At 46.2% G+C, this 26,077-nt stretch overlaps 1 protein-coding gene and 1 pseudogene across 6 annotated transcripts in view; one reads left to right on the forward strand and one right to left on the reverse strand.

The window, feature by feature from the left end:
• BIN1 (bridging integrator 1) overlaps positions 1 to 26,077 on the reverse strand; it is a 93,185-nt gene that overhangs the window by 23,182 nt on the left and 43,926 nt on the right. For all 6 annotated transcript variants that reach the window (XM_075529913.1, XM_075529914.1, XM_075529915.1 and 3 more), the window contains exon 2: positions 2,376 to 2,456. In XM_075529913.1, coding sequence (XP_075386028.1) covers positions 2,376 to 2,456 — 81 coding nt within the window. The remainder of the gene's footprint in view (positions 1 to 2,375; positions 2,457 to 26,077) is intronic.
• LOC142424744 (RWD domain-containing protein 4 pseudogene) lies at positions 6,310 to 7,702 on the forward strand (annotated as a pseudogene).

Below are 26,077 nucleotides of genomic sequence, written 5' to 3' on the forward strand. Positions count from 1 at the left end.
ACCACTGCCCCGCAAAAGAAGACCTTTTATTTGTCACCATTGACAGTCTAGGTGTTCAACAGAGCCTTGAGCCGGTGGTTCAGAGCCACCAGCTGGTTCCTCTTCAGCACCTGTCTCATCTGCACTAGCTTTTCCAAGGCCAAAGGGGCGAGAAAGGAGGTCTCAGTGCATGACACAACATGGAGAGAACTGGAACAGGCAGGTCCAGCCCAATCAGCCAGCCTCGAGGGGACAAAGATGGCACAGTCTCACATATGGAGAGCCAAGATTATTAGTGGCTAACAAAGAGTGGGGGTAAGGGCATGAGAGGCTTTGAGGGCAGGTGCATGGCTGCAGAATGACTTGGAAGAGGACAGTGAGCGTGATGGCCAAACTTCAAAAATGTACTCCATCTCATGGACGTGTGCGTGCCCAGCTGCTGCACACATTGTCACAATTAGGCTGTTCCTAAGTGACAGGATCAGGGACGTGCAAACCACAAGCATCCCAGCCTCTCCGAAGCCCCCCTCATGGGGGACCTGCAAGGATGGGATGTGAGGACATATGTCCCACTCGAGAGCTGGCTGCCCACAAGGTAGGATCATTAAGCGTTTTGTTGGTTGAGATGCAGATTCCTGACAAAATGTGATTGTATTCATCTCAGGGCACCTGCCGTCACGCTCAGCTTCTCTCCCTGCCTAGTATCCACCACACAAGTCTTCTCTACTCCTCTCTCTCATCACCCCCGCCCAGATCCTGCCAGTGCTTTGTACCAAAGAGGAATCCCGTGGTGGTTGGGTGGGGGTGGGGGATGGCTGGGTTCCCTCGGGCCCACGCTGTACCAGGATCCCTTGTGCCTCAGACAAGGCTGCCCTGTGAGCCAGCAGGCAGGCCAGATGTGCAGGGCCAGTCCAGAGCCCCAGCTCCCTGGGCTACATTTCTGTTGGCCTTCCTTCCCCACCAGGACCTCCCACACCCTGCACACCCCACCCTCCCCACCAGCTGCTTCCAGATGTTATGTGTTGGCTTCCAAACTGGTCCCTGGCTCCCCACACAGGACTTTGTCATCTGAGAAACAGCTCTGGAGGTTCCTTGCAGAATTGGTTGGGGTCAGGCTAAGATTCTGGGGCCACTGCCCACACTGGCCAGCTCTCCCAGCTCTGCCATGGAAGAGGGCATAGGGCACAACCCTCCCAGGACTAACACCACCCTGTTGCGGCCTCCCTGTGACTTTTTCAAGCATGTCCCTAGCCCCTTCCCCGAATGCATCCCAACCTCTGGCATGCGGGCTCTCGGGGTTTACCAGAGAAGACTCTGCCCCCAAGTTTCAATCAAGCACCAATGCAGACATCTTGAATGCTCTCGGAAGCCTCCGACATGGACAGAGTACAGTGAGGCCTGGGCCTCACCCAGCCCCCAGCCTGAGCCACCACTGCCAGTTCCAAACAGAGCTTAGAAACACTCACTCCCTGTCCCTGCTCACACCCTCCTCTGACCTCGCTCCCCGTCACTCCCTAAGTGCTCCCCATCACTTCCCATCATTCCCTAACAGCCTCCAGAAGCCCCCAAGCCAGAGGACCAGCCACCCCTCAGTTCCTGAAACCTTGGCCTTCCGTCATCTCACCCCACTTCCTCTGGGTTCACACACCACCACCAAAGAAGCTTATTCAGGACTTAGCGGATCTCAGTGGAGAAAGGTTTCAGAGGCAGCCTGTGCAGTACGTTCAGAGTCTTCTGATTTAGAAATCCTGCCTTGTAGCTAATCAAGGCCCCAGGCTGCCAGCGTAAGGCAGGCCGTCTGTCCCGGCCCCTCGCCTTGGTCACAGTACCCTGATTAAAATCCCTTCCAGAACCTGGAAGGATGGGATTGAATCCACTCGCTAGGCTGGATGGTGCTGAGGAAATTACCCAACTTCTCTAAGTCACCACTGCTTCTTCTATAAAAGAGAAATGACGACAGTAGGTCTGCCTTACGTTGGTGTCCAGAGAACGTCCCAAGTGGCCCGCCTTGAGCCTCCTCCTCGTCAGACACAGCTGTGCTTATGGGGTGCTCACACTAAACCCAGACTTCCCACCGCCGTGGGGCCACTCTCCTCGCCTGAAGCTTCGACAGACCCCTTTGCCTGATACCAAGCTTTCCCGTGGCCGGCCACAGCCTCTCCCCTGCTCCCCCCACTGCCACCCTCCCCTACCCCTTTCCCATGTTCTCTCAGCTACCCCATGTCTCTTTTCATGCCACCGCCCTTTCCCGGGAATGTTCCCATGGTCTTGCTGGCTGGAACTCACCCCCTGCCTCCCCAAGGCTCCCGGCTCCACGAAGCTGGCTGCTTCTTCACCCACCGAGCAGCACACCCCTTTCCACAAAGCCCTGACGGCCAGCGGCTGCCCATACTCACCAGCTGCTTGTTGAAGTTCTGGACACACTGCTCAAACTGCTCATCCTTCGTCTCATCCGCCTTGCCCAGCTTCTGGAGGACCTGCCAAGGCAGGGAGGAGAGAGGGTCACCTTGAGAGGCCGCTGGCGACCGTGTTAGTGTCTGCTCCCCGCACCGACTCCTGGCCGGATTCAGCCCGACCATCACGGACGCTCTTGGCAGCGCTGAGTCCTCCAGCCTTGGGAACGTCGTGCTGCCTTCAGGCTCCACCGAGAGGAGCCACGTAGGATCGGCTTGATGTGGAGTCCGCACCGGAGGAAGGAGGCTTCCAAGAAGCCAAGGAGAAGGAAGCAGTGCCTCCCCTTGCCATCTCACACGCACCCAGGGGCTCCACCTCCACCCTGTCAGCCCAGAGCAAGCTGAAGGTGGAAGAGCACCGGGCAGGAAGCCTCATCGCTCCACATTACGTTACCTGCTAGACAAGCGGTTTTCAACCTGTGGGTCGCGACCCCCTTGGGGATCGAACGACCCTTTCACAGGGTCGCCTGATTCATAACAGTAGCAAAATTACAGTGATGAAGTAGCAACGAAAGTAATTTTATGGTTGGGGGAGGGGGTGTCACCACAATGTGAGGAACTGTATTAAAGGGTCGCAGCATCAAGAAGGTTGAGAACCAGTGTTCTAGACCCATGAATCCCAGAAAGAGGAGCAGAGTAGGCCTAGCCTATGAGGTGACCACTCCAGAAAGAAGGAACTGCCAGAGAGTCCCAGGAGCAGCTTCCCGTCCAGTTATTTAATTTGCAGGTGTGACCTACCTTCCCCACCTTCTCCCAGCTTCCAGTTCAGCAGATAACCTCTGGGCCCATCTAGCTCGCAAGCACACACACACACACACACACACACACACACACACACACACACACACAAACAAAGGCATATGCACAACGCTCAAACATACCCATGATAAGTCACAGCTGTCCCTTCTCAACTGTGGCAGGGAGGGGGCGGAGGGCAGAAGTGGGAGGTGGGTGGGTAAAGGCTGAGGGGAAGACCCAAGGCCAGAAGAAGGGGAACGTTCTAGAAAGATGGAGGAACTGAATCAAGACCATAATCAGAAGGGATGGCCCATCACATCTGCCCAAGTTTCCCCCTCTTGGTCCCTCCCAGTCCATAGCTCTAGACAGTGTTTCCCAAAGTGGGTAGCACTGCCCCCTGCAGGGCTGCAAAGCCAGGTACTTACACTTCACCCTGGATTATGGGCTATATATAGTACAAAAGGTTTGAATCGCCAGGGGAATACTGGGGTCGGTGTGTCGGCTTTTGTTTTCCGAAAAAGGAGCAGCAGACTGAATAAGTTTGGGGACCCATGCTACATGAAGAGAGAAAGAGCGGCTGGGCCAGAGGAGAGAGGTGAGGAGGCGGGAAGGGGAGAGGAGAGAATGACGAAGAAAGTGGGTCTGGTGTACTCACAGAGAGGGAACGTTGAGACAGAAATGGGGTGGGGTTTGTAGAGGAGGCAGGGACTAAGAGGGAGAAGAGACACAGCCAACTCCCACGGGGAAACAGAAAGCAGCCACTGGGGGACCCTCACTGAAGCCGCTCTACAGGAAGTGGTCAAAACCCACCAGGAGAGAAGAGAACAAGTGGAGGTGGTGGGGGTAGGGGGAGACAGAGGGGGGTGGACCAAGGGCAAAGAGGGTACAGACAGGGCTGTGCCAAGCTCACAAGGAGCCAGGAGCAATGGGGATGAGCGGTGGCTGCCCAAGAGCAGCAGGTCTTCACCTGCACTGCCCTCAGATATGTCCTCCCTTCAAAGTTACCTCCTAGGTGAGGGATGCCCAGACTCTTTCCATCCAAGACTCACCTGGGGGGCCTGGGTCAGATTCACAGTATGGACAGCCATTCTTGGGCCATCTCTCTCATGCATAACTGCATCTGGCCATGTCTCCCTGGGCATTTTCCCTGTGCCCAGCAGAGCTGAATCAGACACAGACGCAGGTCTAGGGCAAATGGAAACCCTTGGAGTTGGGGCCTCAGACCCAGCATGAGCCAGCAGAGAAGACCTCCTGGGGGAGATGGCTGCCAAGCAGAGGGGAGAACTTGCAGAGAAGTCAAGGAGAACAAAGAGAGGTGCACTTTCAAGGAAGTTTTTATTGCTCAAGTTGACAACCATTCATCTGTCGTTTCGTCAGGGAGCATTGGTGGCATAGTGGTTATGCATTGAGCTGTGGACTTCAAGGTTGGCAGTTTGAAACCACCAGCTGCTCTTTGGGGAAAGATAAAGCTTTCTACTGATGTAAAGAATTAGTCTCAGAAACCACAGGGGTATTTCTATCCTGTCCTACAGGGTCCACACGAGTCAGAATCGACTCAATGGCAGTGAGTTTTAGAGAGTTGACCTTGATGATGTGGACGGAGCAAATCTTCCAGGACCTGCATTTGCTGATGTGTTACAACTCAAAATGAAAAGAAATAGCTGTAGACATCCATTCATTAGAATATGGAATTCACCAAGTATTAATCTAGGAAAACTGGAAGTCCTGAAGAAAAAAACCAGCATCCTAGGGATTACTGCGCTCACGTAGAATGGTAATGACCATGTTGAACCTGACAACCATATGGTTAACTCTGCCAGGAATGGCGAACTCAAGAGGAATGGGACTGCCTTCATCATAAAAACAGCACTGCAAGATCGATCCAGAAGTAACATACAGTGCGATAGGCTACTACCCATATACCTACAAGCAAGACCAGTTAAATAGGACAACCACTGAAATTTCCAAACAGACACTAATGCCAATGATGACGAAAGTGAAGAATTCTACCAACTTTTGCAATCTTAAAGTGATCCAATATGAAATTCAGATGCACTGATCATTCCTGGCGGCTGGAAAGCAAAAATTGAAAACAAAGGGTGAAGATCAGTAGTTAGAAGATGCAGCTTTGTGACAGGGACCAACTGGAGATTGCATGATGGGACTTTGCAAGAACAATAACTTATTCACTGAAAATACCTTCTTCAACAACATAAGCTTTGATGATAGATGTGGACTTCCCCAAACAGAGGAATACAAGCATCAAACTCTGAAGAAAGACTCAGTATCATCAGATAAAACAAGGCTGTGCGCCAACTGTGGAACAGTTGCTCATAGCAAATTCTGGGAGAAGCTGGAGGAAAACAGAACAAGTCCACAAGAGCCAAAATCTGATTGTGTTGGGCGGAGATGATTAAAGAATCAAATCCAGTAACACTCATCTATGTATAAGAAAGAGCTTTATATCAGGAAGTAATTATATATCAAGGAATTATATCCCAGGCCAGTCCAACTCAAGTCTGATACTAGTCCATAACTCCCTCTTCAGGGTTACCATACAATGATGCAGAATGCAGGAAGATCACAGGTCGGTGGGTGCAGAGTCGTGTGGATCCAAGGTTGGGTGGAAACGTAGCAGGGTTCTGGCAGCTCTCAGGGTCAATGGCAAATTCCTAGCAGGCAAGGAGACCAAGTGGCCAAGAGAGGACAGTTCCAGGATCCTCCTTATAAGAAGGCCACTCCCCCAAGGAGAGAGCATTAGGCTGTGAACTGATTGACAGGTTGGATTCCACCCTTACACGTTTATACAGCTTTAAGTTGACATACAATTATCTATCTACCACAAGGACCATGAGGATATACCATCTGAATTTAGGGACCATATCAAAAATAGTTTTAATGACCTGAATCCAAAAGCCTAGAGACCAGAATGGTTGTGAGGCGATATCAAGAACATACAAGGCTTCCTACTCGTAACTCCCCCCTCCCCACCCTCCGGTGGCTTCAAACTGCCTTTGGGCTGGGGCTGTAAGGGATTCACACCTGTGAGTGTGAACGGAGTGCTCACAGCTGAGGTAGAAAATAGCGTGTCAGAGGCTCAGGGGCACGGCCCTGGCTTTCTCTCAATCATCGTAAATGTATGCTGAAGAAATGCCCCATAACCGCCACAGTGGGTGCCAATGAAAACCAGGGGCTGAAAAGAGAAGTGTTGTATTCTATTTACAGAGATGAAAGTTTCCAGGAATTGAGTCTAGTTTCATTGTGATATAAAAAGGGAGAAAATGGTGATCCGAAAGCCTTCTGTATAGAGGTAAGAAACATATCCTCAAATAGCTCCCATTATATCTATGAATGTCTTTTTTAATAACACCGTATCATCACCTGTAAAGCAGAGTAAATTAGCCACATTACATGAAGCAGTTAAAGTTAATCTGGGGGCTGCTATGACCTATATATTATTAGAATATGTCAAGGACAATAAGAACAGTTTATGAAGAATCACTATCCCATTCATTCTATGACATCCATAAGCAGTGTTATCTCAGTTGAAATTCCTAATACAGCTCCATGAAGTTTAAAAAAAAAAAGGATTAGTCAGGGTGCAGTATAGCAATGATGAAACATACAACTCTCCTCTAGTTCCTAAATGCTTCCTCCTCCTCCACTATCATGATCCCAATTCTACCTTACAAATCTGGCTAGACCAGAGCATGTACACAGGTACCGATACGAGCTGGAAACACAGGGAATCCAGGACAGGTAAACCTCTCAGGACCAATATTGAGAGTAGCCATATGAGGAGGGGAAGGGGAAGGTGGCAGTAGAAAGTGAGAACCAATTACAACGATCTACATATAACCCGCTCCCAGGGGGATGGACAACAGAAAAGTGGGTGAAGGGAGACATCGGTCAGTGTAAGACATGAAAAAAAATTATAAATTATCAAGAGTTCGTGAGGGAGAATGGGGAAGGGGGGGCGGTGAGGAGCTGATACCAAGGGTTCAAGTAGAAAGAAAATGTTTTGAAAATGATGGCAACAAATGTACAAATGTGCTTTGACAGCATGGATGGATGGATGGATTATGATAAGAGTTAAATGAGCCCCAATAAAATGATTTAAAAACAAACAAAAAATAAATCAAAGAGAAAAAAAGAGGAGCTGATATCAGGGGCTCAAGAAGAAAGATAATGTATAGAAATCTCTGATGCCAACAATTGCACATGTTTGCTTGATATAATGGGTGTGTGGATTATATAATATATGTCAGAGCCCAAATAGAATGAGTTATTAAATAAAACAAAATACAAAATAAGCCCTAACTGAAAAAAGAAAGAAAATGATGATGGCAACAATGTACAAATATGCTCGACACAATGGATGGATGTAAGGATTGTGAGGAGAGTTGTATGAGCCCCCAATAAAAGTATCAAAAAAAATTTTAAAGGACTAAAAAAAACAAATTTCAAATGCCCAGAAATGTAAGCAGGCAGATAAGAGAGATCCCAAAGCATTTGAGCGAAATTGGTCTTAAAGCTGTTGACTAACACTTAGATTCTGAGACAAGACAGCATCCTATGAAAAAGTAAACAGAGTTCAGAATCTTCCATTATATTGCTTGTATTGATGTGGCTTTTTAGAAATCACATTTTTCTTATGTTTCTTGAATTTAAGATGTAAGCGAAACATTTGGGAAGTGATCTGGTTGTATTCAGTTATCTTCACAAACTTGCCTGAACAAAAGGTGAAAATGTTCCCAGTGTACTTGACAAAGGCTGCCAATGGACCAATACAGGGAATCGTAAATAATCCATGTTACTTTATAATTTCATGACCGGATTTCAGTGGATGTGATTTAGGAGTGTGATGCCCTTTTCAAACTCTAATCCCAAGGGAGAAAAATATTGAGTGAACTCTTAATTGACTGCATGATCTGTAATAATAGGCTTCTCATCAGAAATAAAGTCTTCATGTCTTCTTTCTCTTAATTACTAAAACATAAAGTGCTTCAAAGAAATTTTAATGCTAGTATTTGGACTTTATATATACTGTTATCTACACTATTCTTTGTAGCTCTTTTTTATTTTTCAAAGTGAACTGATTCTCTCTGGCAAATGATTATCCTGATTTCTATCTAGAGATTTAATCATGAGACTTTTCCATGGTATGTGGAATAGAAGAACATTCAAAAACAAACAAATAAAAGCCTTCCAAACACATTGGCAAGCATCCTAAATACAAGTACTGACTCTTATTTGAAATATTTCTCTTTGCTAGATCAAGTAAAAGAGGCCTTATTGTTGGAAATAATACTTTAAATAAACTCCTACTTACCTGCTATTGTGATTTGAGTTATTTGATACGTGAGGTCTTCTAAATGGCTTAACAAAACACACAAGTTTTATTTCTTTTTAGAGGGCCTTTTGAAATATACAATTTCTCAGCTTGAAGGTCTTTGTAATAATAGACATTAAAGCTTAAAAATGCTAAACGGTAGCATATGCTTGATTATTAAAAACCATGTGTTAAGGAAACTACTGGTGTAGTTTTGACATATCAGGAAAAGTTATTGAAGTGTCTGTTCCATTTACAGGGATTCTGTATATATCTCTGTGTTAGCGTGGGTTTTCTAGAGAAGTAAAACCAGCAACACGTTTATGTGTTTGTTAACAGTAAGAGATTTATATTGAGAAACGGCTTACACAATTGCAGAAGTAGATAAGTCCAGTGGGTTCAATCACGCTTCTCCTGACTTGTATAGCCGTGGCAGAGGACAAGCAGAAAGCAGGGTTGTGGCTGCAGAGGCAAATTAATGTGAAAATGCACAAATGAATCCAGAGTTGACAGTCCGCAATGGCTCCTGGCAAGTGACACAGCAGGAGCCGACACAACAGGAAATTAAAGGATCCAGGTCCAGCGGAAGGTGAAGGGTCAAAGAGAGCTCTGCTCTGCTTGGTCTCCCTCTTATACAAAGGACTGCACCCCAAGGAAGTATCATCAGTCTAAGACCTGATGGATAGGTTAGGTTTCACCACCAGCCTCACCAGGAGTGTCTAGTTGATATAAAGTATCACAGGCCACCCCTTTTCAACTTGACAGCTGTACACAACTCTTTAACCACACAGCATGAGACTTCGCCTCAAGTGCTCTGGACATGTAATTAGGAGGGACTGGTTTCTGGAAAAGTACATCAAACTCCGTAAAGTAGAAAATGAGAAAGACCCTAAGTGAGATGAACTGGCATATCCGCTGCAATAACAGGCTTATGTAACAATGGCGAGGATAACACAAGACCGAGGACTTTTTCCTTCTGCTGTACACAATGTCAAGGTAGCCATGAGGTGAAAAGAACCAAATGGCACCTAACAGCAACAACATGGGAGAATCACAAACAGATCGAAAGAATACATAGAGTCATGGTAGCAAAAGTGATTGGCGACTGCCAGCCATGTCAAGAGGTGGAGTACGATCAAGAACCCATGGTATTGGTAGAAGAAGTCCAAGCTGCACTGAAAGCCTGCTAAAAACACGGTCCTCGGAATTGATGGAATGCTTCAACAAACTGATGCAGCACTGGGAGTATTTTGTACTCTGTGTAAAAAATTTAGAACTCATCACAATGCCAATCAAATAGAAGAGCCACCTTATTACTAATGAAAGGTGAACGCACAGTAGGTTGAAATTATTTAACAAAATCATTAACATCACAAGCAAGTAAAATTTTAGTGAAGAAAATTTAAAACAGTTGTGGCACTCCATCAAGAGAGAGCTGGCAGAAATTCAAGCTGGATTCAAGGAAGACTTGGAATAAGGATGTCACTGCTGACTTAGATGGACCTCAATGGAAAGCAAAGAGGACCAGAGACATCCTTAGCTGTGTTTCATTAACTACGCAAAGGCCTGCAACTGTGGAGATTATAGCAAACTATACATAACATTGCAAAAAAAATGGAAACACTTCATGTGTTCGTGGGGAACATGTACATGTACCACAAGTCAGTCATTCACACAGAACAAGGCGAAACCACGTGGTTTAAAATCAGGAATGCACATCAGAGGAATATTTTTTCACGATGCTTATTCAGTCTGTATGCTGAGCAAATCATCGGGGAAACTGTACTAAGTTGGGGGTGGGGAGAAGGCATGGCATTAGGACCTATTAAAAATAAAACACTTAATGCCCATCAAAAAACTTCCTCAACAGAGTAATGCAAGAGCCCAAGAATTGGTTAAAAATCTTTAGCAAGGACCAATGGACAAAGGGACTGTGATAGTTATATAATCGTTTGTCAATTTGAGAAGATTAAGAGTGTAGGGGTGGAGTCTACCCTGTCAATCATTGTGTAGCCAATGAGGCCTCTGTGTGGAGATAGCCTTCTCCTGAGGATTCTGGGAACTCCTGTATTTCCTCCTTGGAGGCAGGTGACACTCTCTCTCTGCTCACTCTCTGGGAGACATAGCAGCTGACTAGACACATGGAACTAAGCTAGTACCCTGAGCTGGAGGAACCACGTGGGGGACCTCTGCCAGAGCTGAGATGCTTACAAGGCCACTGGAGCCACAAGACTTCCCACTCACTGGCCTGGGATCTTCCTGCATTTGGCATCATTTCATGTGTTTTGTGAGTTAGAAGAGGACTTTAGATTGGTATCGGACATATGAGCTAATATCAGACTTGTGGACTTGATCTGCAATGGGCTGGGATGTTTTCTCAATATTCACCTGCTCTTGCATATAAAGGTCTTTCTCCCCCCTCCCTTTATTATTTAATTATTTATAATTTATTTTACTGGGGGCTCTTATAGGTCTTATCATAATCCATACATATATCCATTGCGTCAAACACATCTGTACATATGTTGTCATCTTTTCCCACACATTTTATAAACCTCTTTCTTATACACATGCCTCCAATTGAACATTGGACGAAGGACATAGACAATTCACAAGGGATAACACTTGAATGATTAACAAACACATGAGTATATTCTCACTAGCCATCTGAGATTTGCAAATTAAAACAACCAATAAAACAATAGCCTAATGCTGGAGAGGGTAGAGAGAGAAAACAAATGTTGGAAAAGTTTCAGAGCGATTAGAACTCTTAAACACAGGTGGGATTATAAATATGTACACTTATTGTGGAAAGCTACCTAAAACAACTGGGAATAGAGATACCATATGCCCAAGAATACTTTTGCCATTGAAGTGGGGCATTAACTAAGTCCACATGGAAGACACACACCAACCTGTGTTATCCAAAGATTGCAAAGAACAGAATCCAAATTTGAAGGAGGGAATGTATCAGAGTTTAAATTCTGCACACCTGGTTTGCAGATGTACATTGATGTCAGTGGAAGCCCAAAATCTTTGGGCAGGTTCCCCACATGGAGTAAGCTTCGAGGCAGACCGAGAGCACTGTAAAGTGGATGGTGTCAGATTTAGTTCGGCTAAAATGTAGCACCTGATCATGTGATCTGCCTTTTGACCCATTTTAAAGTTGTTTCCTTTTTAAGTATTTTCTACTTTCTTTTTGATTGAGGTTTTTCTGCTTTGTGTTGTCATGGTTGTTGATTTGTTTGTTTGCTTGAGTCATGCTGTGTTTTGTATGAGTGTCTGCATATGAAATCCAGGCTACACATTCTATAACGGCAGTGACTGGGAGCATGTCAGGGGAGGTTGTGGGGAAATGCGAGCTGACAACAATGAGAATGAAAAGAAAATGTTTTGAAATAGATGTGGTGATGACTGCACAACTCTTCTTAATATGATTGTGTGACTGAATTTCATGATACATAAATTATGACAATAAAACATTTTAAATCAAAAGATGTAGTGCATTGGGGAAATCTGCTGTAAGAGACCTCTTTAACATGTTAAAGAGTAAAGGTGTCACTTTGAGCACTAACAGTGCACCGGACTCATGTCATAAAATGTCAGTCACCTCCTACACAGCCATTTCATATGCAGTCTCTTCATATGTAAAAGCTAACAGTGAGTAAGGAAGGATAAGATAGTGAATAAAAGGATACCTCAACAAATAAAGAAGAAGAAGGTAATGAATAAAGAATTGATGCACTTGAATTATGGTACTGAAAAAGAATACTGAATATATCTTGGCCTGGTAGAAGAATGGACAAGTCTATCTTAGAGAAGTATATCTCTATTGCTCCTTAGAAGTGAGGATGGCAAAAACAAAGAAACAAACAAAAAGAAGAGAGGATGGCATGAGGGACAGACCTGAAGAAGGACATCATGCTTAGAGGAGGCCCTTCAATAAGCTCAACTGACACCATGGCTGTAACAATTGGTTCAACAGAACAAGTCCTTTGGGAATGGTGCAGGACAGAATAGCACTTCATTCTGCACTACATAATGACACCTTGTAAATAAAGGCACCTGACAACAAAGCTGACCAGAGGCCATGGAGCATGTCAAAGGAAAATGGGAGAAGCAGGATGGGAGGGGGACAGTGGTTGGTCCCACAAGCACACCTATCACACAGCTGTCTCATCAGATGCATGGCTAGGAGGGACTCGGCGGCAGTCAATGTGGTGGGGGGCAAAGCCATTGAGGGACAGTATGCCCCTGCCTCTATACCCTGCCCAAGATGATAACAAATCCCAAAGCATAACACTGTGTCTTAATCTCAGTCTTCTCATGTAAAATGGGGGAATATGGGCCTGAAGTACTTAGCAGTGTCCCAGGCATATTGAGACCACTCCTTAAAGGCAAATTTAAAAAATCCAACTCACTGCCATTGAGTTGATGCGGACTACTAGTGACTCTATAGGACAGGGCAGAACTGCCCCTGTGAGTTTCCGAGACTGTAACTCTTTATGGGAGGAAAAAGGCCTGTCTTTCTCTTGGGGAGCATCTGGTGGTTTCAAACTGCTGACTTTCCGTTACCAGCCCAATGAGTAAGCACTATGCCACGGCCAGGGTTCCTTGCTTCAGGGCAAGCTACCATAATTAAGATTAGAACTAGTATTCTACTACCGTGAGGTTGGGGTCCCTTTTTAAGCTTCCTCGTCCCTGAAAGGCAGTAAAGCTGAGTATTTACCAGTTGTATGACCTCAGGCTAACATCTTGGCTCCCCTGGGCCTCGGTGCACCCACCTCAGAAGTGGGGTGATCATGGAGGGCCCTGGGGTCCACCTAACAGCGCTGTGCAGGCAGTCACAGGAGCCCAGCCCCGAGGAGAGCGAGAGAAGAGTAGTCCTGCCGGGCCCCAAACTCACTGGGTGCCTCATAAGATGCCACCTTCCAACTCGCTTGGAAACCATCGGCAACCAGTTTAGGGAAGTGCTTGGTAAACGGATGTCAACCCTGGCCTGAGTTTCCCCTGACTGTACATACACAAAAATGCACACTCCCAGCAGTCCCCCTCCATGCCCTCAAGAGGGAGAACGGGCAGGGCAGCGCATTGCGGGCTCAGGTACCACCTGTCCCCCAACAGGGCGCCCCAAACAAGATGCCTGCCCTCTGGAAGAGGACCTTAGTGCACGGAGATAAGGCCTTTGTGATGGGCCACCCGTGGCCAGACCACGCCCGCTTTGCTCCTGGCGACATACGGGCTGTCACCCAGCAGCCTGTCCCCACCCTGGCGGGTGGGCGGGGTCACAGGCGGTTCTCGTCAGGCCTCAGCAGTCCTCGCCAGCACCCACCCTTCTCAGGAAGCAGAGCCACTCACTCACTCACACGCATGCACACACATGAGAACACACGTGCTGGGGCGAGGCAGGGCAGGGGGACAGGACTTCAAAAACGATTGGAAAAAAATCCATTATCTTTTCATTCCATTTGTCCACTGAATGTTGAAGCGCCTTCATAGATGCATGTTTACACATGTACACACACACACACACGCTAGGAAATTCCAAACATCGCATGGAGCCACCCGATTGTTTCTTTTTTCTAACTTTTTAATTGCGAATTTAATCACCAGTTAGATACACAGCTTGCTCCCACGCACCCGTCGCCAGCCCCTTCATGTCCCATCAGTGATCCCACTCCTGGTTCATCCCTCCTATCCAGGAACCGTGGAGGCTGTTGGGCGGCTAACCATTCTGGAGAAAGAGAAGGCTGTTTGCTCTCAGGAGGATGCACAGCCTCATCAACCCAGGGGGCATGTCACTGGGTCAGAATGGAATCAGTGGTGACGAGGCTGGTGGGGGGTTGTACTCACACACACACACACACACACGTGCACACACACACACACACACGACACAGTTCTGTACTACCAAGAAGAGGAGGCCGGGACATGGCGGCTCCTGAGACTATGCGGAGCAGTCAGCAGTAAGTAAGCTACGGGAGGGAGAGGGGTGCTGGGCCAGGGAAGGCAGGGCGAAGCGGGGTTCTGAAGGGTGAGGAGCTAGGCACCGCAGAGAGCCTGGTGGTCGGGGGACAGGGCTAGCAGCGCTGTCTGCCCAGCGTTACTTCAAAGGGGAAGTGGCGTGTGAAGGGAGGAGAGGCTAGGATTTTTATACTTATTGTGCATGCATGATTGACACGAAGGGGAGGCTTTCTAATCATGCAGGCAGAGGGTGGGCATACATCCACCACAAAACAACTTGGTCAGCACCCTAGCACAGAGAGGGTCCTGCCAGGCAGTGGGGATGGGGGGGCAGGGCCCTTAGAGCCAACTCTCCAGGAAGCCTCATCAGAGCCACTTCAGGTCCCTCCTGTCAGTTTCCTCTTATTGCAGGCTGAAACAGGCCAGATCTGAGCAGGGCTGAAGTGCTTCCGATGGAGACGGATGCAGGGAAAGGCAAGGAGAGGCGTGCTGGTGGTTGGATGGGCAATGTGTCTGCCCACTTCCTTTCTCAGAAGCCGGACACAGTTCAATCTTTCTGAGACTCGGGTGTGTTGACGCCCCCACACAAGGGTCTCTCAGGACAAGTACTTGGCTGGGAGTCAAGGGGATGGCTTGGCAGGTACAGTGACTGGAGGTGCTGTGGACGAGGAGGATGAGTGGTCCTTCCCTGACCTCTCAAAGTTCCAGAGTCCTGATGGAAGGTTCTGGAATCAGCCCAGTTAACTACAGGCATCCAGATGGCCTAGACAGGCCCCCAGAGCACACAAGCCCAGGACATTCAAACCTGCCCAAGGGTGTGAGTGCAGCCTCAGACTCAGCCCTGCTCTGGGCTGCACCTCAGGAGGAATCCAGACCAGGATCCAGAAAGAAACTTCCGAGGAGGCAGTGGGGCGTGGGCTTCAGATGGATGCAAGAGGAGGTTAGAAAACACCATGTCCCAGGGATGCTCCCTTCTCCCCAAGTCCTAGAGCGAATTCCAGCACCAACTTCATTCCTTTGGTCCCCCGACAAAGACTCCAGACCTTTGTTCACGAAGTTTAAGGGAGTCTTTGAGGGCCCACACAGAAGGTGAGGCCCTGAGGCAAAGGGGAAATACCTGGAGGCCTGTCATACCCCCATACTCACCCTGGGCCTCAGTACTGATCATAAGGTCCCATATTCTCAGTCAGCCAGGACAGCGAGAGGCACTGGTGGTTTCTCTACCAGCACGCAGGTGTCCGCAGTAGCTCTACCCCGACCCGCAGGACCTACCCAGATCCCCCACCAATATACCTCCTACACAGACCCTGGCCTGCACCCAGAGGACCCTATCCAGCTCAGGCCCCTCCGGGACACCCACTGCCCAGAGAGCACATCTTACCTTAACTTTCCTTAGCATCTCCCCAACTCTTGTTAGCTGGCTCAAGAAAGGTCAGATTTGTGTGAGCAGGAGGGCTGGCTGGGTGTCACCATCCCACCTCTTCCTCCCCAGAAGAGGCTGCGGCTCTGGGGGAGGGCGGAGACAGGATGCGTACCCTTGCACTTCAAGCTCCCCAGGCAGGTGGGGGCAGACAAGCAGAAAGAGGCCACTGTGAGACACCCAGCCAGGCTTTCCTGTGGACCAGGCAGCTGGGCCTGCTCTGAAGAAGACAGCCTAAGAATCACAGTAAGGAGGGGGAGCCCAGAATCCAGCTCCCCAGACAGCTGCTCACAGACCCAGCCCCGGTCTCCAGTGCCCACCCGCCCCAAGTCTCAGGATGGTTCCCCAGTTGTCTCTCAGGGAACTCTCCAGCTCTGCCTCCTGACCTTCTCTCCCCAGAGAGCGTTGTGACTGAGAACAGATGCACACCCCACTTTTTCCACCCTGGTGTTGGGGTCCTGAACTGTCCCAGCTCTGCAGTCTTCGCCCAGGAAGACAGAGACGAGAGGGCAGCAGGCTTGGCAGCTACCACTGGAAGCAGGAAGATGGTTGGAGCTTTGGGTGACAGTGGAATCTTGAGAGCACCGCACCCGAGAGGACAGGCCTGAACCAAGGCCAGGGTCCATGTGCACAGGCAGGGATGGGCACCCGGACAGGTGAAGGGGTAAGAGTCCTGCATCCCTTCCTACCCTGTCCACTGGACTCCCAATGTCTATACCACAAGCAGGTGGGTCATGGTTATACATGGGAAGCCTTGAGGTACTGGGGTCACACCCCCAGGCTCCTCCCCCCTCCTCCAGGCCCTTCTCCCCAACACCAGCTACCCCTGCTCCCCAACAGCAGAATCAATCTCTCTGGGGTTATAGTTGCCAGCCTCCATGTCCTGGAGGACAAGGGTTGGGCCCAGCTTGAGCCATCTCAGCTGGCTCCATGAGGCCCATGGAGGGTCTAGGCAGTCTCCAATGTGCTGCCCCCACACTGGCTGAGCCATGGCAGCCAATACCAGAGAGGGAGTCCAGAGAAAAGTAGACTCTCCTGGGCCAGCACTCAAACTGGTACCTCATTCAATATTCCCCCTCCCAGCAATGAAAACATTAAACCCCCAAAAGGCTCAAAGAATAACAAGACAAATTGCCACACACCTTTACCTTGCACTAGCACTCACCCATTGTTACCACTTGCCCTGTATGTTTGTATTTGTCGCTTGGTTGATTAGTTGGTTTGTTTGCCCTGGTAAGTAAATTGCAGACATCAAATCCCTTCAGCTACAAATGCTTCACCCCTAAATATGCCAGCACATTCCCTAGGAGTAAGAACATTCTTCTAAAGACTGGGAACAATATTTGATAATATTTAATACATAATGCATATTCAAATCTCTCTCCAAACCAAAACCAAACTCACTGACTCGTAGTGGCCCCAGACCCTGTGTTGTTCCCCAAAGGCCCCAATCTAGGACCTACACATGGTTCACATATTGCTTTTGATTGTCAGGTCTCTGGTCTCCTTTAATCCAGATTATTCCTCTGGCCTCAAGTTTATTTAGTTTTGTATTTGTTTGCTTATTTTGGTTGTCCCTCATGATATTGATATATTTTTAATTGCAAACCAGTCACCTGGACACTGTCTCACATTCTGAATTCATCTGATTAAATTGTGATTAAATTCAGGTGATTGTTTTTCAAGAGTGTTATGCAGGGGGTGTTGTATTTTTCCAAATGCATGACTTTGGGATGGATCTGAGATAATTTTTCCCATTAGTGATTGATTACTTACTCAGACGAATAGTGAGTGCAGATTTCTACTATTCAACTCAAAAACTCACTGCCATCGAGTGAGTTTCAATTCACAGCTACCTTATAGGACAAGGTAAAACTGCCTGTGTAAGGCCAAGTTGTCTAGAGGAACAAATTTAATGATAATTAATATATGTATAAGAAAGAGCTTTATATCCTCAAATAGTCTTATAGCAAAGGAAGTCATCCCAGCCCAGTCCAACTCAAGGCCACAAGTCCAGTGCAAGTGAGGGTTCTCTTCAGACTCGCACAACTGTGAGCTGGTGATGCAGAAAGGTCAAGCAGGAAGCAAGGCAACTGGCAGGGAGGTGGAGAGGCTGAGAAAGATCATCTCTGTTCTTCTGGCTCTTACACAAAGGATTTATGACATCAAGGAAGTGTCATCAGGCTGGGACTTGATTGACAGGTTTAACTCCACCCCTAGCGAGGAGTGTCTAGTTGACATAATCCCTAGCTACTACACTGCCCCTCTGGGTTTCCAAGACTGTAAACGTCAAGGGAGTAGAAAATCTCATCTTCCTCCTGTAGAGTGGCCGGTGGTTTTTAACGACTGCCCTGTGGTCCACAGCCTACTGCGGCATACCCCACTGTGCCCGCAGAGCTCACCCAGGCTGTCTAGGAGTGAGAGAGCTTCCCTTGGTGAATTCCCTGCCGCATGCCAGCACTTGTAAATTCTTTCTACTAGACTTGGAGCGATTATTGATCAGCCCCGTGAGCTTCAGGGCAGAACTCCACATTTTGGAGGTGACAAATTCACCAGCTTTGTCTATCTTATAAATTGATACACCAAAATGGATCTAATGTCACATTAGGTTTAAAAGATTTCATTGTTTTAAACAGCTCTTATAATAACCCTTAAAAAAACACAAATGAACACACAATCTAGCAGAAGATTTCTCTTTTCTTTAAAAATGTATGTGATACCAGGAGGGTAAGGGGAAGGTGGGTGGTGGGGGGAGGAGGAACCAATCACAATGATCTACATATAACCCCCTTCCAGGGGATGGACAACAGAAAAGTGGGTGAAGGGAGACATTGGTCAGTGTAAGAAATGGAAAAAATAATAATTTATAAATTATCAAGGGTTCATGAGGGAGGGGCGAAAATGAGAAGCCAATACCAAGGGCTCAAGTAGAAAGAAAATGCTTTGAAAATGATGATGGCAAATGTACAAATGTGCTTAACACAATCAATGAATGGATGCATGGATTGTGATAAGAGTTGTACAAGCCCTCAATAAAATGATTTTTAAAAAAAATAAATGTATGTGAACTTCTAATTATAGCAAACATTTGTTATAGCTTCTAGAAATTTTTATCCTAACATTATATAATTAAAAATGCAAATAACAATATATATGCCGTTATATATAATTTCAATATAATATTAAACTATGCTCACTGCTATCGAGTTGATGCTGACTCACAGCAGCCCTGTGAGGGCAGAACTGCCCGGTGGGTTTCCAGGACTGTGACTCTTTACAGGAGTAGAAATCCCTTTCTCCCACAGAGCGGTAGGTGATTTCTAACTGCTGACCTGCGGTTTACAGCCGAATGCAGAACCTCTAAGCTAACAGGGGGCTCTTATTAAACGAGACAAGTAACATTTTTCTAGATGATTCCACAGTAAACGTTTTCATGGTGTGAATGATTAAACCCAACAACTCTGACCAGTGCTCTTAGCCAGTTGGCATGGAGTCGAGTCCAACGCAAGTCCACTCCATGTGTGTCACGGAGCTGCACTCCCGGGGGTTTTCAATAATTAATTTTTCACAAGGCCTTTCTGCTGTGGCGTCTCTGGTGGACTTAAATCCCCAGCCTCTCAAATATGTCAACTATTTGTCCCCGGCCAGGGGACTTGTAGCAGCCATTGCTATGAGTGTGTCCACAGGTGACCAGTTCTATAGTCATCGGGGATTCTGATAGAAAAAGCAAACTCCAGGGCTGCTGAATCAGACCACTGAATCAAAGGTTGAACCTGCACATCTCCCCAGACTCTCTGTAGGCACACAGGTCTGTGACCTGTATCTGTGGCCTCTGCCTTAGACAACTCTGCCACAGGCTGTACTCTACCTTGGTCTCTCTAGGCCTCTCACCTCCTCTCCATTCCCTGGCAATCTTCTATGAAAAGGAGCGCTCCCTGATCTAACCCGTTGGAGCAAAAGGTCCCTCTGGACTCGCGGCTCTGTTTTATTCATTGAGTTCTCATCTGTTACTACTATTCCCTTTTTTCCCCATTTGTTTGAAATGAACTTGTGTGTCCCTCAAGAATCCAAGTCCACTTCAGTTGCACTATCCTGCTTTTACATTTTATTCCCACTCGCACCAATGTGAGCATTCACTTTTAATTTTTTTAACTTCATTTGCTTATTTTCTTTGGTTTTTAAGGGAAAACATACTCTTAGCTGCACAGCACACCTCATCTAATCAGATCAGCAACAGTATCGATTGAAACATCCCATAAAGGGCATCCTTTTTCCTGCTTCCTCCCTTCTCTCACTCCCTCCCTCCAGAAGACCCTGCATCTCCTCTCTAAGGGCTCCCATGCCTGTCCCTGGGTTTCTCTGAGTTTTTAAAGTCTTATTCTTCTGTGTGAAAGTCACTTTTTCATTTTTTTTCTCGTTATAATACTGGTGTCATTAAATTTATCTTTAACTAACTTTGCTAAGCATACTGTTCTCCACTTTAAAATTTTTTCTTTTCCACGAATTCTATTTTGTTTAAATATGTATCTGGAGTGCTGAGTAGATGCAACGTTTTTCTTTTTAAATCATTTTATTGGGGGTGTGTACAGCTCTTATCATAATCCATCCATCCATCCATCCATCCATCGTGTCAAGCACCTTTGTACATGTTGCCATCATCATTTTCAAAGCATTTTCTTTCTACTTAAGCTGTTGGCATCAGCTCCTCATTTTCCCCCTCCCCCTCCCTCCCTCATGAGCCTTTGATAATTTATAAATTGTTTTCTGTTCTCTACTTCTGTCCATGTCTTGCAGTGCTTGACAGGGTAGTCATTTTTTAAATTGATGCATAAAATACCTGTGTGCATGTACCAGAATTTATTTATCCATTTCTCTCTAGTAGGACTTTTTGGCGTTCCCATGTTTTTACTATTATGGAAATTACAGCAGTAAAGATGGCTGTGCTGTGTCCTTCACTTGATTAGGGTATGCAGCCAGTAGAGGGAGTTGTATTTGTGTTTGCTTCAGGAAGCACCACATGGATTTCCACAGTGGTTGTACAACTAGTCCCCCCAGCAATGTATGAATATTTCACTCTCCCCACATCCTCTCCTGCATTCATTATTCTGTGTTGTCGTGGCAAAGCTTGTCAGGGTGAGGTGATGTCCTATGGCTGCTTCACTCGCATTTCTTTTTTTGCTAATGAGTGAGCGCTTCTTCATGTGGTTGCTGACTGCTTGGATGTCGTCTTTAGTGAACTGTGTGGTCGTGCCTTGCGCTCATTTGTTTGAGTGAGCTATTTGTATTTTCCTCACTGCAGTGTAGATTTCTGCAGATTTCTTCGATGTCTCGTAGCTCTGGCTAAGGCTTCCAGTACTGTAGGAGTCAGGAGAGGTAGTAAAGGTGGTAAAGGGCAACCCGGTCTGGCTGCTGCCTGACGGGGTCAGTGTTTCCATTTCTCTCCATTAAGGGAGATGTTGGTCATTGGTTTGGCATATTGGCCTTTATTGTTGAGGAATTTCCCTTCTATTCCTATTTTACTGATTCTTTTATCAATAATGGGTGTCTATCAAATGCCTTTTCTGCATCAATTGATATACTCATGGTTCTTTTTTTTTTTTTTTGTCAGAAGGATCATGGGGCCCCGCTTTCACGGTCTGTATTCATACTGAAAATCAAGATCAAGCGAGCTTTTGCCCTTCTGACTCATGGTTCTTATCTTTCATTTTATGTGGTGAATTATATTGATTGTTTTTCTAATATTAAACTATCCCTTTTTTGACACTGTTGAATTCTATACACCTAGAATCTTACCGACAATCTTGGCATCCATATTTATCAGTGAGATTAGCCTATAATTTTCCATTTTGGTGATGTCTTTACCTCAGGGTTAGACTTGTTTCATAAAATGTGTTTGGGGAGGGAAGGTGGGGGTGGGACGGAGAAGGGGGAACTGATTACAAATTTTTAAAAAATGTGTTTGGTAACATACAACTTTCCTACGGTATATTTCTTGAAAGCAGCATATTAAAGATTAATGTTTTGTTATCAATTCTGTTGTTTTTAATCTCTTAACAGATTTATTCTATACATTTAGTTACATTCAGTGTTGTTATTAGTAAGTATGGTTTTATTGGTCTCATTGTTTAAAAATCATTTTATTGGGGACATGTACAACTCTTATCACCTGTCTCATTTTTTTTTAATTTTAACAATTTATTAAGGGCTCATACAATTCTTATCACAGTTCATACATATACATACATCAATTGTATAAAGCACATCTGTACAGTCTTTGCCCTAATCATTTTTTACTCCTCTTTTCTTTTTTTTACATTTTATTAGGGACTCATACAACTCTTATCACCATCCATACATATACATACATCAATTGTATAAAGCACATCCATACATTCCCTGCCCCAATCATTCTCAAGGCATTTGCTCTCCACTTAAGCCCCTTGCATCAGGTCCTCTTTTTTTTTTCCCCTCCATCCCCTTTCCCCCCTCCCTCATGTGCCCTTGGTAATTTATACCTCGTTATTTTGTCATATTTTGCCCTATCTGGAGTCTCCCTTCCCCCCTTCTCTGCCGTCCCTCTCCCAGGGAAGAGGTCACATGTGGATACTTGTAATCAGTTCCCCCTTTCCAACCCACTCACCCTCCACTCTCCCAGCATCGTCCCTCACACCCTTGGTCCTGAAGGTATCATCCACCCTGGATTCCCTGTACCTCCAGCCCTCGGTGATACCGGTTTCAGTTTTCATGTGTTATATTCCTTTTGTTTATGGGTTGTATTGTCGAATCTCTCTGTGCTTTTTTTTTGTTTTCCTCTTATTGCTTAATTTGTTTATATGATTTTCCTCTCTTAGTTTTGTTGAAGCTTTTTTTCCTTTGAGAAGCAGTTGTTTTTTGTAGTTTTTTTCTAAATTCAAAATAGTGTGTGATCTTCTGTGAAGAGTTCAATATGCTCTCTGCTGACTATGAATGGTCTACTCTGTCCCCTCTGTGGTTGGTTGGTTAGTTGGTTTCTGTCTTTGTTGTGGAATTGTTATCTCTGATTCCTTGTTTGTATTCACGTAGGTCTGTTTCAGTTGTATTACTTTAGTATTACTTTTCTCCATAAAAGTGTCTTTTCTGATCATTTTAGGTTGCTCTCTGTTGTTGCTATGTATTGCTCTGCCCAAAGGACTCCTTTTAATGTTTTTCTGTAAATGTAGTCTTGTTTTTACAAGTTCCTTGAGTTTTTTTTCTTATCTGAGAATGATTTTACTTCTCTTTTATATTTAAGAGATACTTTTGCTGGATGTAGGATTCTTGGTGGGCAGTTTATTCTTTCTAGATTTTGAACACATGAATCCATTGTCTTCTTGCCTACAGGGTTTCAATAGAGAAATTGGTTGGCCTTTATGGGTGATGTTCTTTTTCCTGCGTTACTTTCAGAATTGTTTCCTTTTCTTTGATGTTGCAAATTTTGACTATAATGTGCCACGGTGAATTCTTTTGGGATCAATTCTGTTTGGAGTTCTTTGGGCCTCTTGAGTGGCTATTTTATGTTCTGTCATAATACTGGGGAAATTCTCCCTTAATGCTTCTACTATTTTCTCTGTAGTTAATATTTTGTCTTTCTGTTCTAAGATATATATCAAACTTAAGTTGCTCCTTTGATGGTGTCTCATAGAATTCTTAGCTGTTTGTCATTTTTTATGGCTTGATCTTCTTGTATTTTGGTCTTGAGAGATTTGTCTTCAAAGTCACTGATTATTCATTCTTTCTATTTTGGTCTTTCAAACTGTTACTCAGTGAGGTAGTTAGTTTATTGTGCCAACCTGGCAGATAAACACATGTGGGGTTAATTGAAGGGTGGAGGGATAAATGGTTCAGTGAGCCTTGCCTTTCTAGTTCTCTGGTCTCTTGCTTTCTGATGGTCGGACCAGGGTGTGTCTGCCTTAGCCAGCTCCCTGCTTCAAGGCTCACTTCCTGCAAGACATCCCTGAGCAGAAGCCGCATGGACCTACCCTGATGCAGCCGTGGGTGCTGGAGCAGCTGTGTGGAGACCCCTGCCAGCGCTGAGATGCTTACACATTCACTGACTCGGTTTTCCTCCTGCAGTCGGCATCATTGCATCTGTTTTGTGAGATGCAGGAGGACTTTGAGGATTGGTGTTGGACATATGGGTTAATGTTGGACTGTGGGCTTAGGCAGCACTGGGTTGGGATGTTTTCTTGATGCGCACTTAACCTTAATATAAAGCTCTCTCTTAAACATGAGTTTCTGTGGATTTGTTTCTCTAAAGTACCCAGACTAACACACTCAGTTCTAATATTTTGGTGTTTGCCTTTTGAATTTTTATTTGTAGTTGCTGAGTTATTTTTAACTTTTCATTTGTTTGGTCAGAATGGTCTCTAGAGAATTTCAGAATTCCTGTACAGTGTGTTCTTTCTGTTGTCTATTTCTATTGAATTTCCCAGTCACTTAAAGTAGCTGGAGAGCATCACTGTCATCTCCCTCATCCGGGGACCCACCGCCCTCTCTTCCTCCAGGAGCTCCTGTGGGTCCACATCTCTATGTGTCCCAGTTAACTGGGTTGTTTTCTCCTCCTCCTGCAAGTGCACAGAGATTGACTGTTGTTTTCCAGACATAGCAGTATTGTTTGTTTGTTTTTATGCTTGTCTCTGGGGGCAACACAATCCTCACGCATCTATTGTGGACACGGAGTAGTCAAGGCTGGCCAGGCAGTTTGGCATCCTCTATCAGGATCTAGAGACAAAACTTCATTAAACACTGCCTTCATCCAAATCCTGGTTTGGAGTCTGCTTCCCAAGGCTTCAGGCAGTGTCAGGCAATGATTGATCAGACCAATACAAGGAGAAGCTATTGATAACCCTACTCACAGGAGCTGCTGGCCCTGTAAGTCAGACTCACTTTCTAATCAGGCATGAGTGGCTGGGCAGTCAGAGGCTAGCACGTTGAATCCTGGGCTGGGAAGAACCACTCAATCACTGACGCAATAACTCTCTCCCCTACCACACGTCCTTCCAATTCTGTACCTGCCCAGAGTCAGTCAATCCCATTGGCGCTCCAGGGAAGTTCAGACACAGTCTAATCCCCAAGAGTTCCAGTCAGATGTTGGGAGCCAGCCCCCAGCAGACGTAAATTTCCCATCTGGCTGACTTGCAATGAGCCAGTGGGGACCCCCTTGCTAGGGTTTAGAAACCTGTGGCTCCTCCTGCTCAAGTTCAGCTCGCTGATAAAGTGCAGAGAGTGGAGAGGGATGCAGGTGCTTTGATATCCCACCAAGCAGCACAGAAACTGTGGCTTTTTCCAGGATTCTTTGTGTCAATTCCTCCCTCTGAAGTGGTGAGATGTAGTTTGCAGAGATCTCTGTTCCTCGGGTGAGGTCTGCTGAAAGTTATCTGCTATTTTCAAAGTTTTGTTGGGCGAGGCATTCGCAGAGGCTCCACCTATGTGGTCCTGCGGGATCGTCAGTATTAATCTTTTTGGTGTACAAATGACCCCGTGTTTGGCCCGGGGTAGCCTCCTGACATGTCCCCACTTGTCACTGAGCACTTGCTTGCTTTCTGCAGTTTGTTTGCCCCACCGCTAGAGTGGCTGCTTCTCCAAGTGGTTGCTACAAGGTGTCCTCGCTCCTGGGCATCTTATTTAAACTTTAACTAAGCCTTGAGTTACATATGATTACCCTCATTTTATAGATGGAAATTTTTAAAAAAGCTGAGACTAAAGAATTTGACATGTCTAAAAGGTGCAGAGACAGGATTCACACCCAGATGTGTGACTTTATAATGTCTATAAAAAAGTCCCACTCTGATCCCTGCTTCGGGGCATCCGACTGCTCAATGGCCCAGATGCAGCCTTGTGAGTGCCCCACTGCATCCTCACTGGACAAGGTACTGAAAGTGTGGGTACCACGGGAGCTTGTTGCACTGCGGTGATGAACTGCTCCTTCCACTCCGAAATTCCTGGAGTGTGCTGTAGGGTAAGTATCTTCCTATCATGGTCCCCTCTTCTGTGCGGACACAGCAGTGCCCTTTATTAATCCAGAAATCAAGGTCCAGAGGCTGCAGGGGTCGGTGGCATGGCCAAGAGGGAAGCCCAGGCCTCATGACTCCTGGCTCCTCTTCCCCCGCCTTTGAATCCAAGAAGACGCTGCTTCGTACACTCCTGCCTTCAGTTCTGCTGACCTCTGAGTCG

This window comes from Tenrec ecaudatus, chromosome 13, assembly GCF_050624435.1.
Source record: "Tenrec ecaudatus isolate mTenEca1 chromosome 13, mTenEca1.hap1, whole genome shotgun sequence".
Classification (NCBI taxonomy): Eukaryota; Metazoa; Chordata; class Mammalia; order Afrosoricida; family Tenrecidae; genus Tenrec; species Tenrec ecaudatus.